Here is a 13,658-nt window from a genome sequence, read left to right on the forward strand (position 1 = left end):
CAGAATGTTACTGTGTTGAGATATTTTCCAGTACCTTCTGGTTTTATAACAGTGATGGTAATTAAAGGTGCTGTTTATGGGCCTTGTCTGGCTTGGCTTTTCAGGCTCTTATGTGTTGCAGTTAGCATCTGCAGCAGTACAACATGCATAAGCAGAACCTTTCACTTGCACTCCTCCAACATTAAACTCTCTGTTCACCATTCCTTGAAACATAATGCCCCAGACAGTATTAGGGTACAAAATTAAGTAGTGCTTTGTACATAAGGTTTGACAGATATCTAATAGCAACATGAAACTACATCTCTGTAAATTTCCACAAATGAAAATACAAATGTTCAGAAAGTAGTATCTTGCACCGTGAAGCAACTGCAAGTGTTTTTTATGACAGAGAGATAAGTAAGTGGTTATTTTGTCTACTCTGAGTTGTAGCACAGATCAACTGTAATTACTGTTTAACTGATATATCCCCTTATATTTCCTTTCTTAAAACTTCGTCTTTGTTTGATTATAGATGCTGGACTAGAAGTGAAAGTAAAAGATCCTCCAAAGGGAATGATACCGCCTGGAACCCAACTTATTAAACCAAAAGCAGAGCCTCAGCCAAACAAGGTTTGGAGAATTAACAAAACAAACAAACAAAAAAGAATCCCACAAAACGAGATAGTTATATTTGAGTGGGATTGGATGGGGTTTTGCTATCTCTATATAATACTTTATCATGTAGTAATGGTGCAGAACTTAAGGTTATTTGCAGATCACTTTAACATGTCGAATGGAACGGAATGAAATTAACATACTGGATAAAAGGAAGCATATTCATTCCTTTTTTTTTCTGTCTATCCATTAATAAAGCTGTTATAAGCTCTATAGAAACTGCCTGCATCTTGGCTTATCACATAAACATTGAACAACTGTTATTAAAGCCACAGACTCAATTCTGCACTACTATTCATTTTACAGTGAAATTAATTGCACGAAGAGCTTTACAAAGATTTGTCTTGTTTTGTTGTAAGGTTCTTCAGTCAATATTAAATCCATAATGAGTTTCTTTAGTGATATTTCCGTTTCTTAGAATGGTGAGATTTTGTTTTTAAAAGGTATGCTTTCTGTAGCTTTTGACTTCCCCATTTCACCTTATCATTCCACCTTATCATTCCATCCTGAAGAACTAAAATAGAAAAAAATAAAGAAAACAAGCCAAAATGAGTGGCAGTGCTATAAGGAAAATGCCCAGGTGAGGGAACCAGCCTGTGCTTCCTTTAGATGCAAAGGAAGGGATATTAAATGAGGTCCTAAATGTTTTTTTCATGGAATAAGCTTGTATGAAAAAGATGTGGAATTCTGAAATACCAAAAGGTTGTCCTTCCATCTCTTATTACAATTGGGAATGGGGTTAAGAAATACATGTTTAACGAAAGGATCAGGTGTTTGACAACTTCTTACCTATAGAGCACATCCTGATTTATTTTTTTTCCAATTTTTAGAATAATCTAGAGTCAGTAACTGTCATATGGTTCCCCTGTCCGTAAATGCATCCAGCATCTGATTCTGCCACTAACAAGATTTTTTCCCTGCAGCCACATCTCAAAATAAAAATAATAAATGTACTTTTAGTTTTCTTGCAATGAATGTTTTGTCCATCACTGCAACTGTTTTTATTTTCTCCACAAGAACGTACTTTTAGACTTTATCCCTTCTCTTGGAAGGAAGACTTTCTGGTTAGTTCATTGTCTTAATTAAAACTCCCAGTTCCTACCAGGGGAGATTTATCTCACACAACTTAATGATACCTCTGTCCAAGCAGATCATCATGTGTTGTTTACTGTCACCAAGTTGAGAGACATCTGGTTTGAGATGAAATGGAAGTTCTGTTGTTCTTTTCAATTATTATAGTGGAAATTGCAGTGACTGGTTCACACATAACTCGATGTTGTCAAGCAGCAGTCTTCATGAGAGTTAAAATTACTTGACAGAAGTTAGTCCTCTGGTGTTCTGAGACATTACCTAGTGTTTAATTCTCTCCCTATGTTGTTCTACTTGTATGTCTTGTTTCTTGTTTCAAGTTGTAGTCTATTTGAAAAAGGAGCCATCTTTGTCCTGTGTATAGTGTCTGTAGAGCCTGCTGCAAAATGAAACTAGACCTTTCATGGTGAATCATTTAATCACTCTTCTTTCTTCTGTGCCAAAGTAAATCACATAACAAACCAGATTAAGATAATTCTTTGTGTATGAACAGCAGTATTATAAATAATACAGAAAAGTAATAATTGCACTTTGCTCTGTGTTTTTGAAGACAAGAATGCAGATTAGACATTTATCAGTCAAAGACAGCCCAAAACACCAAATCATGTTTCATTGAGAAAAAGGGCCTAGTTGAGTTCTAAAAACTTCTTCATCTTCTTTGTCAGCCTGAAATTTCTGATAGTTATAACCAAAGGAAACTAACAGTGTATTCTCAGTGGTGATCTGTTCTCAACCAAAATATTTTCATTGAGGCAGTGGAACATTCCAAGTTTTTAGTCAAACCTTACTGGAATCACAAGTTGAAAAGGGGTATTATATTATGATTTTATATTTGAATTCTTCATTTTCTGGTATTTGAAGTCAGGTGTAAATCTGCTTTTTTGTCCATCCATGTTAGTAAAGGGAAGATTATGATAGTGATCTGTATTCAGCCTGGGGTATATGACCCATAAGAATTGTTGTCTCCTCACTGGCTGTGAAGCCTAAATTAATTAATTTGCAGGAAATCGCATTCTGCATCCTATTGAGGAAGACATTATCTTTCAAGTTATGTAATGTAATTCATTTTAGTTGGAACCAACTAGAAGAAAGCAGTCCTAAAGGAACTGAATTTGAAGGTGCAAGACTGATACCAAAATGATTCCACTGCCATGTTTTGATTGTTTCTGCTGTTCCTGATGTTGCCTAAATGGCTGTGGGGAAAAAAAGGCTCCAAGCCAAATTAGGTAGGAGATAAGGATACAGAGGCTTTAATGAGCCCCCAGGCTTTCTGGAATACCCCCAACATGCCCTCCCAAATGCAGGTGTTTACAGTTTTTATAATGATTTTCACCCAATCCCTGTCAGGCCACCACCCAGGTTCTGCCCCTACCACACCTCTTGGGAATTGGGTCTGGGAGGGGGACCCCTCTTCTTCATCTTCCTCAGAGCATGTAATGTTCTTGGAGGCCTTCCAGAGTCCTAGGCCTGAAGGTTGTTGTGTCTATGGCTATATCTTCTTGCGTAGATTTTAGGGTGTTCTCTACAGTTCTACCTTGAAAATGAGACTAAACAGCCCAATGGAATTTAGGGGAATTGATGTGGGAATGGGTAACGGGGTTTGCTATGTGTGGTTGGTGTGTTAAAGGGTAAAGGGATAATATGCTGCTACTCTAAAATCTACATTTACTACATAACTACTTCTAAGATCTACAAAAATTAAAAAATCAAAACTCCAAGGTATCACTGACATGACTGAACAAGTAGCTAGCATCAGTTGCAAAAAACAAAAAAAAAGACAGCCACCAAACCCAAAAACTCTGGGCTGGGGGTGTTTTTTCTCATCCCTTCATAGAAGATCAACTGCCTTGTTAAGGTTGCTGTATCCTATACCATATCCCTTTCTATTCTGCGAGGTGTACCTCTTTTCAAATTTGTCAAATTAGAAAGCACGGCAACAAAGCTCTTGAAAACTGCTGCGCCCTGTTAGGGACATGTACATCCTAATTGCTAAGCCTTTCTGCCTTAGTCACTTCTTTAGCTGGAATCCAGTTTGTGTGTGCTCCATGACTATGGGGATGTTATGTGACAGAGTTGCTGAACCAGTGGACCATACAGAAATATTCCAAGCAAAGAGGTGCAATATCAGAAAGAAGACACTGACAGTTGAGCTTTTCATGATGGTCAGACAAAAAAAACTCCTAGTCTGTTTTTGTTGTATTGTCTGTCGGTGATCTGATCCCTAAACAGTTTCTAGTTGTAGGTTGCAGTTTTCTGACAACTAGTTAGCTGCTGCAGAGGGGGAAAATGTTCCTTCCAGACCTGTGCAGACTCAAAATCTTGAGTGTGAGTTCATCCTCTAAATTAAAGATTTTAATCCAGGTTATAGCAAACTGTCATATGATTTTCTGAAGTAATATTTTGGATTGATAATGCAAGGACCCCTAATTTGCAAGGCTTTGTCTATAGGCTTGTCTGTGTTGAAAATGCTGTCAGCAATGATTCAGCCTTATACTTTTACAAGGATCTCAGAAGTTTTGTGTGTTGAGAGTATCTAAATATTTTGAGTAAGAGGATTGTTAATAAGCAAAGCCTTGAACATTTTGGAGTATGTTGCATTTGAAATCCTTTACATGCTTCTGGGTTTTTTTTGTTCTGTTTTTTTTTTTTTTTTTTTTTAATTAACCTTAGAATAAATACCATTTCTTAAAATAAAAATTTCTTTAGGGAAAAAAATAATTCATGCACTTAGCTGTTATCTTTCATTGTCTTTCACTGAGTTTATTCCTCACATATCATTCTGTGCTTTATGTTAAGGGTTAAGTCCATACTTCCATTGATACTTTTACTAGTTTTACTTGTGGAGTTTGAAAATAACCTTCCAAGAAAATATATATACTTTATACCATATGCATAAAATATATACACCTCTTAAAAACAGAGACCAAAAGGATGGCTTACATTTGTTCTTTATGGGACAGGTGCATTCATACACCCGAATGGCGAAAAAGGTGCAAAAGAACTGGAAAATTTTGGGGAGTTGTAGTAGCTTAAACTGATAATAAGGAGCCTCTGCTCTAACCTTCACGTGGAAAAAGGAGAAACTATTGAAATAGCTGTTTGAAAATTTAAGAAATAGAAAGATCTGTTCTTTTTCTATTTTAAAATGTCTAGTTAAACTCTTTAACTAAGGAAAATATCTACGTTTTGGTCAAAACGCTGACTAAAGAAAGTATTACAGTAGCACAAGTACAAATGGTAATCCCAGGCTGATCAGTTAGGAAGTGTATTAAATTTGAAAAGGCAAATCCATTGAAACTTGCAGGAATGAATAAAATGTGTGTGTTAAAGACTCAGAAGCCTGTACTGATCATTGTAGGGAATATCAGAAATATTTCCAAGACTGAATCAATGTCTGTGTTGACATTTAGGGGGTTTTTTGAACATTGATTTTATTGGCTATAGTAAAAAAAAAGTGAAGTTATACGCAGCAGCCATGGGAAACTAGCAACAAACTGTAACTCTTACGACTGCTGTCTTGTCACTGGCATTTCAGAATCTGTTAAACCTATTGCTTTTTACTCTGAGAGCTCTGTTCCAATTTTTTTCTTCCTTACTGTCTTTCTTTGCTTCTCTTAGGTTCGCAAATTTGTGGCCAAGGACAGTGCAGGGCTTCGTATCCGTAGCCACCCTTCCCTTCAGAGTGAGCAAATAGGCATAGTGAAAGTCAATGGATCCATCACTTTCATTGACGAGGTAATCAACAAGACATTTCTACTGAAAATTGGGCTAAGATGTAAAGTTAATTCATGCAATTAATGGGTTTTTTTTCATGTTTAGATGTTGACCTATTCAACTTAAGAGCATAAATTGCAAAAATCTGAATTTACTAATTTAGTTTTTCAAGCTGTCATTTCCTTTTAATTTATTTACTTCAAAACCAATGTAAAAACATTTGATATTCTGGTACAAGAAAAGAGAGTTCCTAGACTTCGTCTTATAATAATATCTCTTAAAATTTAGCTTTTCATGACTTACTATTTTAACTCTACACAAAAATTCAGATGTAGCTGTCCTTTTTTATTATGTCTTTATTTACAAATCTGGAAGATCACTATTGTGTTACACTATTGTGCATGTATTTTTCTCACAGTATAATTTCACATACAAAGAATATTTTTGCAATTTACAGGGTTATATCAGCAGTGGAAAAATGGGAAGTGGGGAATTCATAAAGCTCATAAAGGCTTCACTTTCTTTCCTCTTTTCTCTCAATGAAATTCTTATTATCGCATGATTGGATTTCAGTTTGTCTTCCCAGCTTTGCTTCTAAAAAGATGTACCTGTCATTGCTTTGAAATTCTGATTTTGTCGATATTTCTCTTTACCTCTACTTATATTCTATCAGCATAGTAAAGGTGGTTGCTTCTTTGCTACTATTGTCTATCTGTCTGAAATCTGTTAATCCCTGCTAGCTGCAGAAGTTACAGGAAGGCGTGGCTTCTTCTTGTTGCTTGTTTCCCATAGATCCACAATGATGATGGTGTTTGGCTGAGGCTGAATGATGAGACAATAAAGAAGTATGTTCCTAATATGAATGGTTACACTGAAGCCTGGTGTCTGTCTTTTAACCAACATCTTGGCAAGAGCCTTCTGGTACCTGTTGACGTAAGTAAAAGGTGCCTTTGAAAAATATCCGAAAGTACACTCTATCCTCATTACTAGACTTTCTTTAATTAAGGCTGCAAATAAGTCCTGAGGTAAACAATATTTTAGTTATAAAATAAAACCTTAAATGTTTTTGGAGTTTTGAGGGCTGTTGTGTAATGAGGGTGGAGTGTAGAAAGGTAGGAGGCTTTTTATGTGGAAACCTCTCATCCTAGATAAGAAACAGAAATACAAGGACTGCTGTAGTAAAAATAGAATAGTATTAGATTGTGGTCTGCACCAGGTGTTTCTAATGCTAGATTGCATTGTCTGTAAAGTGGTCCACTGGGGCCGTGATTTCATAAGAGAGTTGTAGCCTCTACTCTGCTGAGAGAGTTGTAGTGAATCAGTGTAATTGAGACTTTTTAAAAAGAAAAAAAAAAAACAAACCTGAAGAGTTCTTTAACCTCTGGGTTTTGCATATATTTTTGTGAGTTTTACACCTGAATCCTTAAGTTATCAATTTATTAGCAAGCCAGAGAATCCCACAGCTTTAAGACTGCGTAAAAAATTGAATTTTTAGAAATAATAAACTTTTATGGTGATCACCTTCACTACAGTTCAAACAGTGCACATTTTCTGGAAACAAGGCACTTTTTTTCTTACATGGAAAGGACAGAAAGGGAGAACTATGTTAGCCAAACCAGTGTTTATTAAAAAATTTATGAAAGTGCAGGCCTTTCTGGCTGATCTGTTTTCATGCGTTCCCCAGAATGGGCAGTACTTTGGTTTCTTCTATGCACAGTGTGAGAGACAGATCTAATTGCAAGTACTGCTTTTTAGATTTGATCTATTGTCTTATATGAGGTAGCTGCTGTTGCAGTTGAAGACAGTTAACAAATGTTTTGTGAAATTAAACGCTTCCAACGAGTAATATCATCCTGTTGATGGTTTTCGGTTACAAAAGAACTGAGACATTCCCAGTTCCAGTGAAACTGGGCTATTTGCTTGTAGCCAAATCTGGAAATTTATAAATCCCTGTGGCTACAGTCTGTGTGTGTTCTGACAAACACTCTTTGTTGATACGTTTCTATTTGGAGATTTCTTTCAATAAAATTCTTGTATGGAGGATTACTTTGTTATTGCATATGGGAAGCATATTATTTTTGCACTCAGACATCAGTCACTTAAATATGCCTGTTGTCACACTGTGTATCTAGTTTACTGTAGAATATAGGAAAATATGGAGAAAAATAGGCTTTGCTTAAAATCTTGTCTGCATTTTTGTCTTAGAAATTGATAGCCATTAGAGAATTGCTACATTATACTTTCATGAAATGTTAATATTTTTATGCAGCAGTTGAATTTTACCAGTTCACCCATGATAAAAGTGAATTCACATTGATTAAGTAGTTAAATTCTAGAAGTCTGGATGGGTATTATACTCTGCTAGACTTTTTTTAGTTGTTTGGGTTGTATTTTTAGTTAAGTTATTTTTTAAACATTTTTACTTTTTAAAGGGAATGCTTTTGAGTTCAGCAGTTGTGTCTGTGCTTAGCAAGACCTTATTGGCAGGCATATTTTATATAGCTCTAGCACTCACTTAGTTCCAGAGCAGAGTATATGCTGTGCTACCCTGAGAAAAGCCTGAAAGGAAATGGTTATCATAAGTAACTGAACGTTCAATTATAGCAGGTTACGGGGAGAATTAAAATTTCATTTGAATAAGTAGGTCAGGTACAATCAAATGTGAAAGACAGTGTCCAGTTTTCAAACGTTTCACTCTCTACCTCAGTAAAATATTATTTCTTTCCTCAAACACTGCTGTGAATTTAGTTTTGATAACATTCAATTAAAACCTGTTAGATATGCTTAAGTAACAGTTACATGGCATCTTGAATGACACAAATCACATGCTTTCTTAGTTTCTCATCAGTAAGCAGTGCTCAACATGGTAAAAGTCTTAAAAAAGCAACTGTTCTAACAATGAAGCAATGTGCAAGAGATGTGTTTTGAGCTAATTTCAAATGGAAAGTTTCTTTGCACAGCTCTCATATTTTCAAATTTGAAAAAAGTTGAAAAAATATTAAATTTTTTTCTCTGAGTTGTCCAAAAAAAGGACTGTGTTTGTAAGTTGTCAAATCCTCTAGAGATTAATGACTCATGTAGCAAAAGATGTTCGATTAAATAATAAATGATAAAGGTTCATTAGATTAAATTGTGATATTATCCATATCTGCTTATCCTGTTCTTTTGATTTGGATAACTGAATGACATAATGAGCAGAATGTAGTAAATTTAAAAAAAAAAAAAAAAAGTTTATGTAGAAGATTTTTTGAACACAAACTGTTTGACCAGTAGTGGCTTAAGAATAACACTAGAGAAAGTCTCTTGTGTGACTGATAATACAAATGGAAGATCGGTTGGCTGAATTAGTCATTGTATTTCCTGTTCAAATAGAAGTCACATTACTTTTATTAGGCTCCAGTTTCATTCAACTCACGAGTGTGCAGACTTGTCAACTCCAGTTATGTTGCTCTGTCACATTCAAATATGCAGGCCTTCTATAATCATCCCTTAAGTAAATAAAATCTCTCAGTACATTTTGTAAAATATGTGAAAAGGTGTGTTTTTAAAAGAAAGTTTTAACTATTCTATTTCATCACTGAATTGAATAGTGAACAAATGAAAAACAGGTTTTTAGCAGTGTTAATTTTGGCATCTTTTTGACATATATATTGTATCTACGTTTTATGTATATTTATTGATGTTTACTAGATATTTCATGATACAACAAACACTGAATGTTGTTGATTTCTCAATTATACTGTTTCTGTATTTTTTTTCAGAACTATTATATTTAAAGATAAGTGATTATAGGAAAACAGAGATCCATGGTAGTTACCAGTGTTTTATTTATTTGAGCATTGGTCATTTACCTTTTTAGAAAAATCTTCTAAGTCAATGCTCTTCTTTTATTAATCTTGTCCTTTCACGAGGAACTGCAGTGTAGCCTCTGATCTGAAATTGTGCATCCAATCCATATTAGGTAATACAGTTATAAGACTGAATTTAATAGATGGTGATTTTGGATAAGCTTCTTCCATCTCTGGTAGTTATTTTTCCCGCTCTCTCGAGGCATTCAGCTAACTGTTTTTGAAAAAAATACGTGTTAAGTTCCTCATGCTGACAGTTGGTACTTAGTGAAAAGGTGCATAGGATATAAAAGAGTGCACACTAGGCAGAAATAGAATTTTATCTTGGTTAAGCTCTGGACCTTGACTTCTAAAAAAATCATATACTAAGGAAGTTTTTGTTACCTAATTTTAAATGTAAAACATCGTAAGAAGGAATACTGTTCCCTGATGCCCAGTTACATTATTACATTCCCCAACCACCATAGGAATCAGGATTGACAAACTGCAAGCTTTTCAAACTGTTATTGTAGTGGAAGAAAGAACCAAAATTACTATGTAGGCTATAGTTTTTGATCACAGAATCTCGGAGAGCTGAATGCTCTGTGGAAATATTGAAGGACATTTGCAAGAGATTTCTACCTTTGGTTTTAGCATGATGGAAGGCAATTGGAGAGTAAGACTTTGTTGAGTAAAATGTCAAGATGAGTGTTAAAGATAAGCCTTAGCTTTGAAAAATAATACTGAGATTTTAAATGCTTCCTAATGGTCTGGGTTTTAATGATAAAGTAATTTTTTAAGTGGGCTTTTCTGTTGTTTTTTTCTGAAACTTAAAGTTTACTGGAAGAAGTATGACTTCCTGAAATTAGTTTTAGTTCTTGGAATGGAAAGTTTGAAAGGGGAAAAATAAACTAAATCTACAGATGGTAGCAGAAAGATTAAATATAAAGCTTTTCTGTAGTAGTTTCTAACCTATTCATCTAAAGCGGCTATTAGAATGCTGTACGCCAGGAGACTCTCAATCTCCCAGAGCAAAGGAGGGCTTCTAGTTTGAACTTCTTGGTGTTGCTAAGCCAGCATGTTCCCACTTCACTGCTGTTGGTTTCCCTTATATGTTTTACACAAAGAGCTTTATGATGTAGAAAAATAGGTCTTTGAAATTATTTAAATAATTTAGGTATGGATAATCCATGTTTCTCTGTACAGTAGAACTCCATCAGAAAATAGGAGATACGCTGCGAAGTAGTACAGTCAGTCAGTCTAAGTATGTTGGATGCCTAGGAAGTACACTCTCATGTAAATGCAAACTTTTTTATAGTTGTCATAGTTTTATGTCAAATTAGTGAGCCTGTATTCTGCCAATCTTCCTATCTAATACCTTCCTCACCTTCCCCAAAACATATCACTAGTGTATTGGTACCTCTTTCAATTTTGGCATTAAGTACTCAATTCTGAAGAAATGCTGGAGTTTTAACAATTCCCCTTTTTTGTCAAAATGGCAAATAATTTTTATTACTGAAACTTGATGTTTACAAAGAGTATATAGCTAGATAATTTGCTTCTATCATGAGATGAAAACATGGATTTAGTTACTTTCAATATGTTAGTGTTTTTTCAAGGAATGCAAATGAGGCATGCCAAGGGTGTTTTGTACTTGTTTCTACTTGAAAGGATTCACTACATTAACTACTGTTAAATTTTCATGTGACTACTGCCCAAGGATTTCACCTGGTTCCCATATCAGGATGAGAATAGGAAATTAGATTTTGATACCTCTGTTCATATAGATAGAATGGTTGCTTTGTCAAAGGGATTCCATCATAAATACGATTACTTGTACTGATATATATATATATATATGATTAATTCTTTCATTTGACAGGATCAGTGAAAATTTCTTTGAAATCAGTACAAAGCAGCTTCTGGAAAAATGATGACTTCTTTTTCATGTTTTTGGCTGATGAAAAAAATGCTGTCCTCACTGTTCTTTGGAATTAAAAATACACAGAACAACAGTGCTCATTTCTTTATTGTGGGCAATTGGTTTTAAAATTAGTGAAGTCTCTCTGGCCACTGTATTTGGTTTATGATTGTTTGTAACAAACTAGTAAATGCATTATACATTTTATAAAACAAAAGAACTCTTAGCAATTGTTCTCCATGTAGCACTGACATTTTTGGCTCTGGTAAGGAATATGATTTTGATGTGCAAACTGGTGAAATCTTTCTGTGCAAGTGAACGACTTTCAGCAATGGTGAGCTTAGCCCTTCTGCATCTCTTTAGGTGTGACTTGGTGACTGAAACTCCATGTGCATTTGTCTTGCACTAGTTGAAATTATCTTTCAGAACAACAGAGCGTCTTCCTAGAAAACTTCTTTGTGATGGGACCAACTACTGTTTCATTGTAACAGAAGTGTGGGATTTTTCTGTGTGTGAAGTCTCAAGCTTTATAAGAAATGTCTGGCTCTTAATTTCTGTAAATGGCATGACACACTACATCCATTTTGAGCTTTTGACATACTAAACTGTTTCTGTTTAATGGATGATTTGCCATGGTGAGCAATGGACTCAGGTGACTTGATTAGGAAAACAAAACTTTCCCCTTTTGCAAAACATTCTACTAGTAAATTTACTTGTGTAGAAAGTTTGCATTATAATACCTCGAGCTTCTTCCTCCAGTATTTCTTTGTTCCCATTTCTTTGTTGATATATGTCTTTTTTTTTAAACTTTGTTGCTCAGAATGTCTTTAATGCTAGCCAAGGAGTAAGGGATTTGGACTTTTTTTCATGGACTTCCAAAGCTTTACCCCCTAAGGTGAGTTAAATTACAGGAACAGTCACACACTGTCTCTCATGTTTTCAGAATGCACCTTATGACTCAACTTTATACTAAATATTCTTTGAAGTCTGTTTTACTGTGAATTATTTTTACAGGAAATGGAAGATTTGCATAGGGTGCTGTATCTGTGTCTCTTCCTTTAGGATGAGAAAAAAATACCAGGGTAGATTATTGAATTTTCATTAACTCATAAGTAGCACTCTCCTTTTTTAATAAAACAAATTAGATGTTCAGAGACATGGCCTAGTAACATAAGGAAGGCTTTAATTCTCTGTTAGTGCAGAATTTACTAGTAAATTTTTTTGTGTCTTTAAAGGCTTCACATGCAGTTTCAGCATCTAATAGGATGATATTTGCATGAGTAAGACCACAGATACTTAATAAATGCTCCACCCATTCTTAGACTTTTTTTAAATTATGTAATTTTAAGAACAAGGTATGTTAAGTACAGTTAAACTGTTTAACTACAGAAGTGTTTGTCTGCATATCAGTGCTGTAGTGATTTTGAGATCCTTTTTTTCTTCATGTTAACTTTATAATGAAAATGACATTGTGTTGTACAATTTGGTTTAGAGATTTTAAAACTTGTTTGTCCACTGAATCTTTTTCCCTGGAATAGCAAAATTTATTATAGCAAGGTGTAAACAATATTTAAACTGTCTTTTTTTTTTTCCTCGAAACAGTTTACCTCAACTTGCATTAACTTGCTTTGTAAGTTACATATTTACATAAGAGTCGTTTTTGCATAAAGGCTTCTTGGAAAAACTGCTGTATTAGTCTGGAGATAGTGCACAGACTTCATATAAAAAAAAAAAAAGATGGAAATATGATAGTTAAAGAGATCAGAAGAAATTGCATTGATTTGAGAAGAAGTAACAAGAGCAGAAGTTTGGTTTAAATCTGACAAAAGAAAGTATTCATTTACATAGCAGGAAGTGAACTTGGAAGGTGGTGTTACAGGAGATTCTTGAGGCAGAAAGTATGAGCATATTCAGATGAAATTAAATTTATAGAAATTGGATTAATAAATAAATACTAAAGAAAATAGGATATGCCCTCTAACATCAATAATAAAGATTTTAAATGCTGTTGGTATATAAAGGACAGACTACTAATAAAGACTTGTATGCTGCTTATAAAAAGTGTCTCCTGTTGCTGAACTCAGTATACTAAATTAGGTAAACAACTGGCTTCATCCAGTAGGGCATTACATAGTTCTTGACTTTCAGGTGTTCCTTTAAAAGCACCTCTGACTTTCATTGTAAGCATAATAGAACCCCCTTCTGCTTCTCACTTGCTTTCTTCTGATACAAATGCACACTCTTTACTCCCATCCCTCATATTTTTTTTTACAATGGCCTTTCTGTTAAGCTGTAACCGGCTGAAAAATTAATACTAATTATTCTCTTCTTTTAGTAACTGCAATTTTTTCTTGGTAAGAAATTCAGAAAGTATGTCATCATTTCAGATTTGGATATATATTTCATCTGTAATTAATATGAGATTAAATAAGTTTGTAGGCCATTTTTATTGT

The 13,658-nt window shown here is 34.5% G+C and overlaps 1 protein-coding gene across 13 annotated transcripts in view; it reads left to right on the forward strand.

Annotated features, from left to right (window-relative positions):
• Nucleotides 1-13,658, forward strand: part of MYCBP2 (MYC binding protein 2, E3 ubiquitin protein ligase) — a 177,824-nt gene that overhangs the window by 112,752 nt on the left and 51,414 nt on the right. For 8 of the 13 annotated variants that reach the window (XM_027894283.1, XM_027894284.1, XM_027894291.1 and 5 more), the window contains 4 exons: nt 512-609; nt 5,362-5,478; nt 6,250-6,390; nt 12,026-12,100. In XM_027894283.1, the coding sequence (XP_027750084.1) occupies nt 512-609; nt 5,362-5,478; nt 6,250-6,390; nt 12,026-12,100 (431 nt within the window). The remainder of the gene's footprint in view (nt 1-511; nt 610-5,361; nt 5,479-6,249; nt 6,391-12,025; nt 12,101-13,658) is intronic. The other 5 variants (XM_027894292.1, XM_027894294.1, XM_027894288.1 and 2 more) reach the window with 3 other exon arrangements.

This window comes from Empidonax traillii, unplaced genomic scaffold (genome assembly GCF_003031625.1).
Source record: "Empidonax traillii isolate 1590-97213 ecotype Southwest subspecies unplaced genomic scaffold, ASM303162v1 scaffold423:size1405600, whole genome shotgun sequence".
In the NCBI taxonomy this organism is placed as follows: domain Eukaryota; kingdom Metazoa; phylum Chordata; class Aves; order Passeriformes; family Tyrannidae; genus Empidonax; species Empidonax traillii.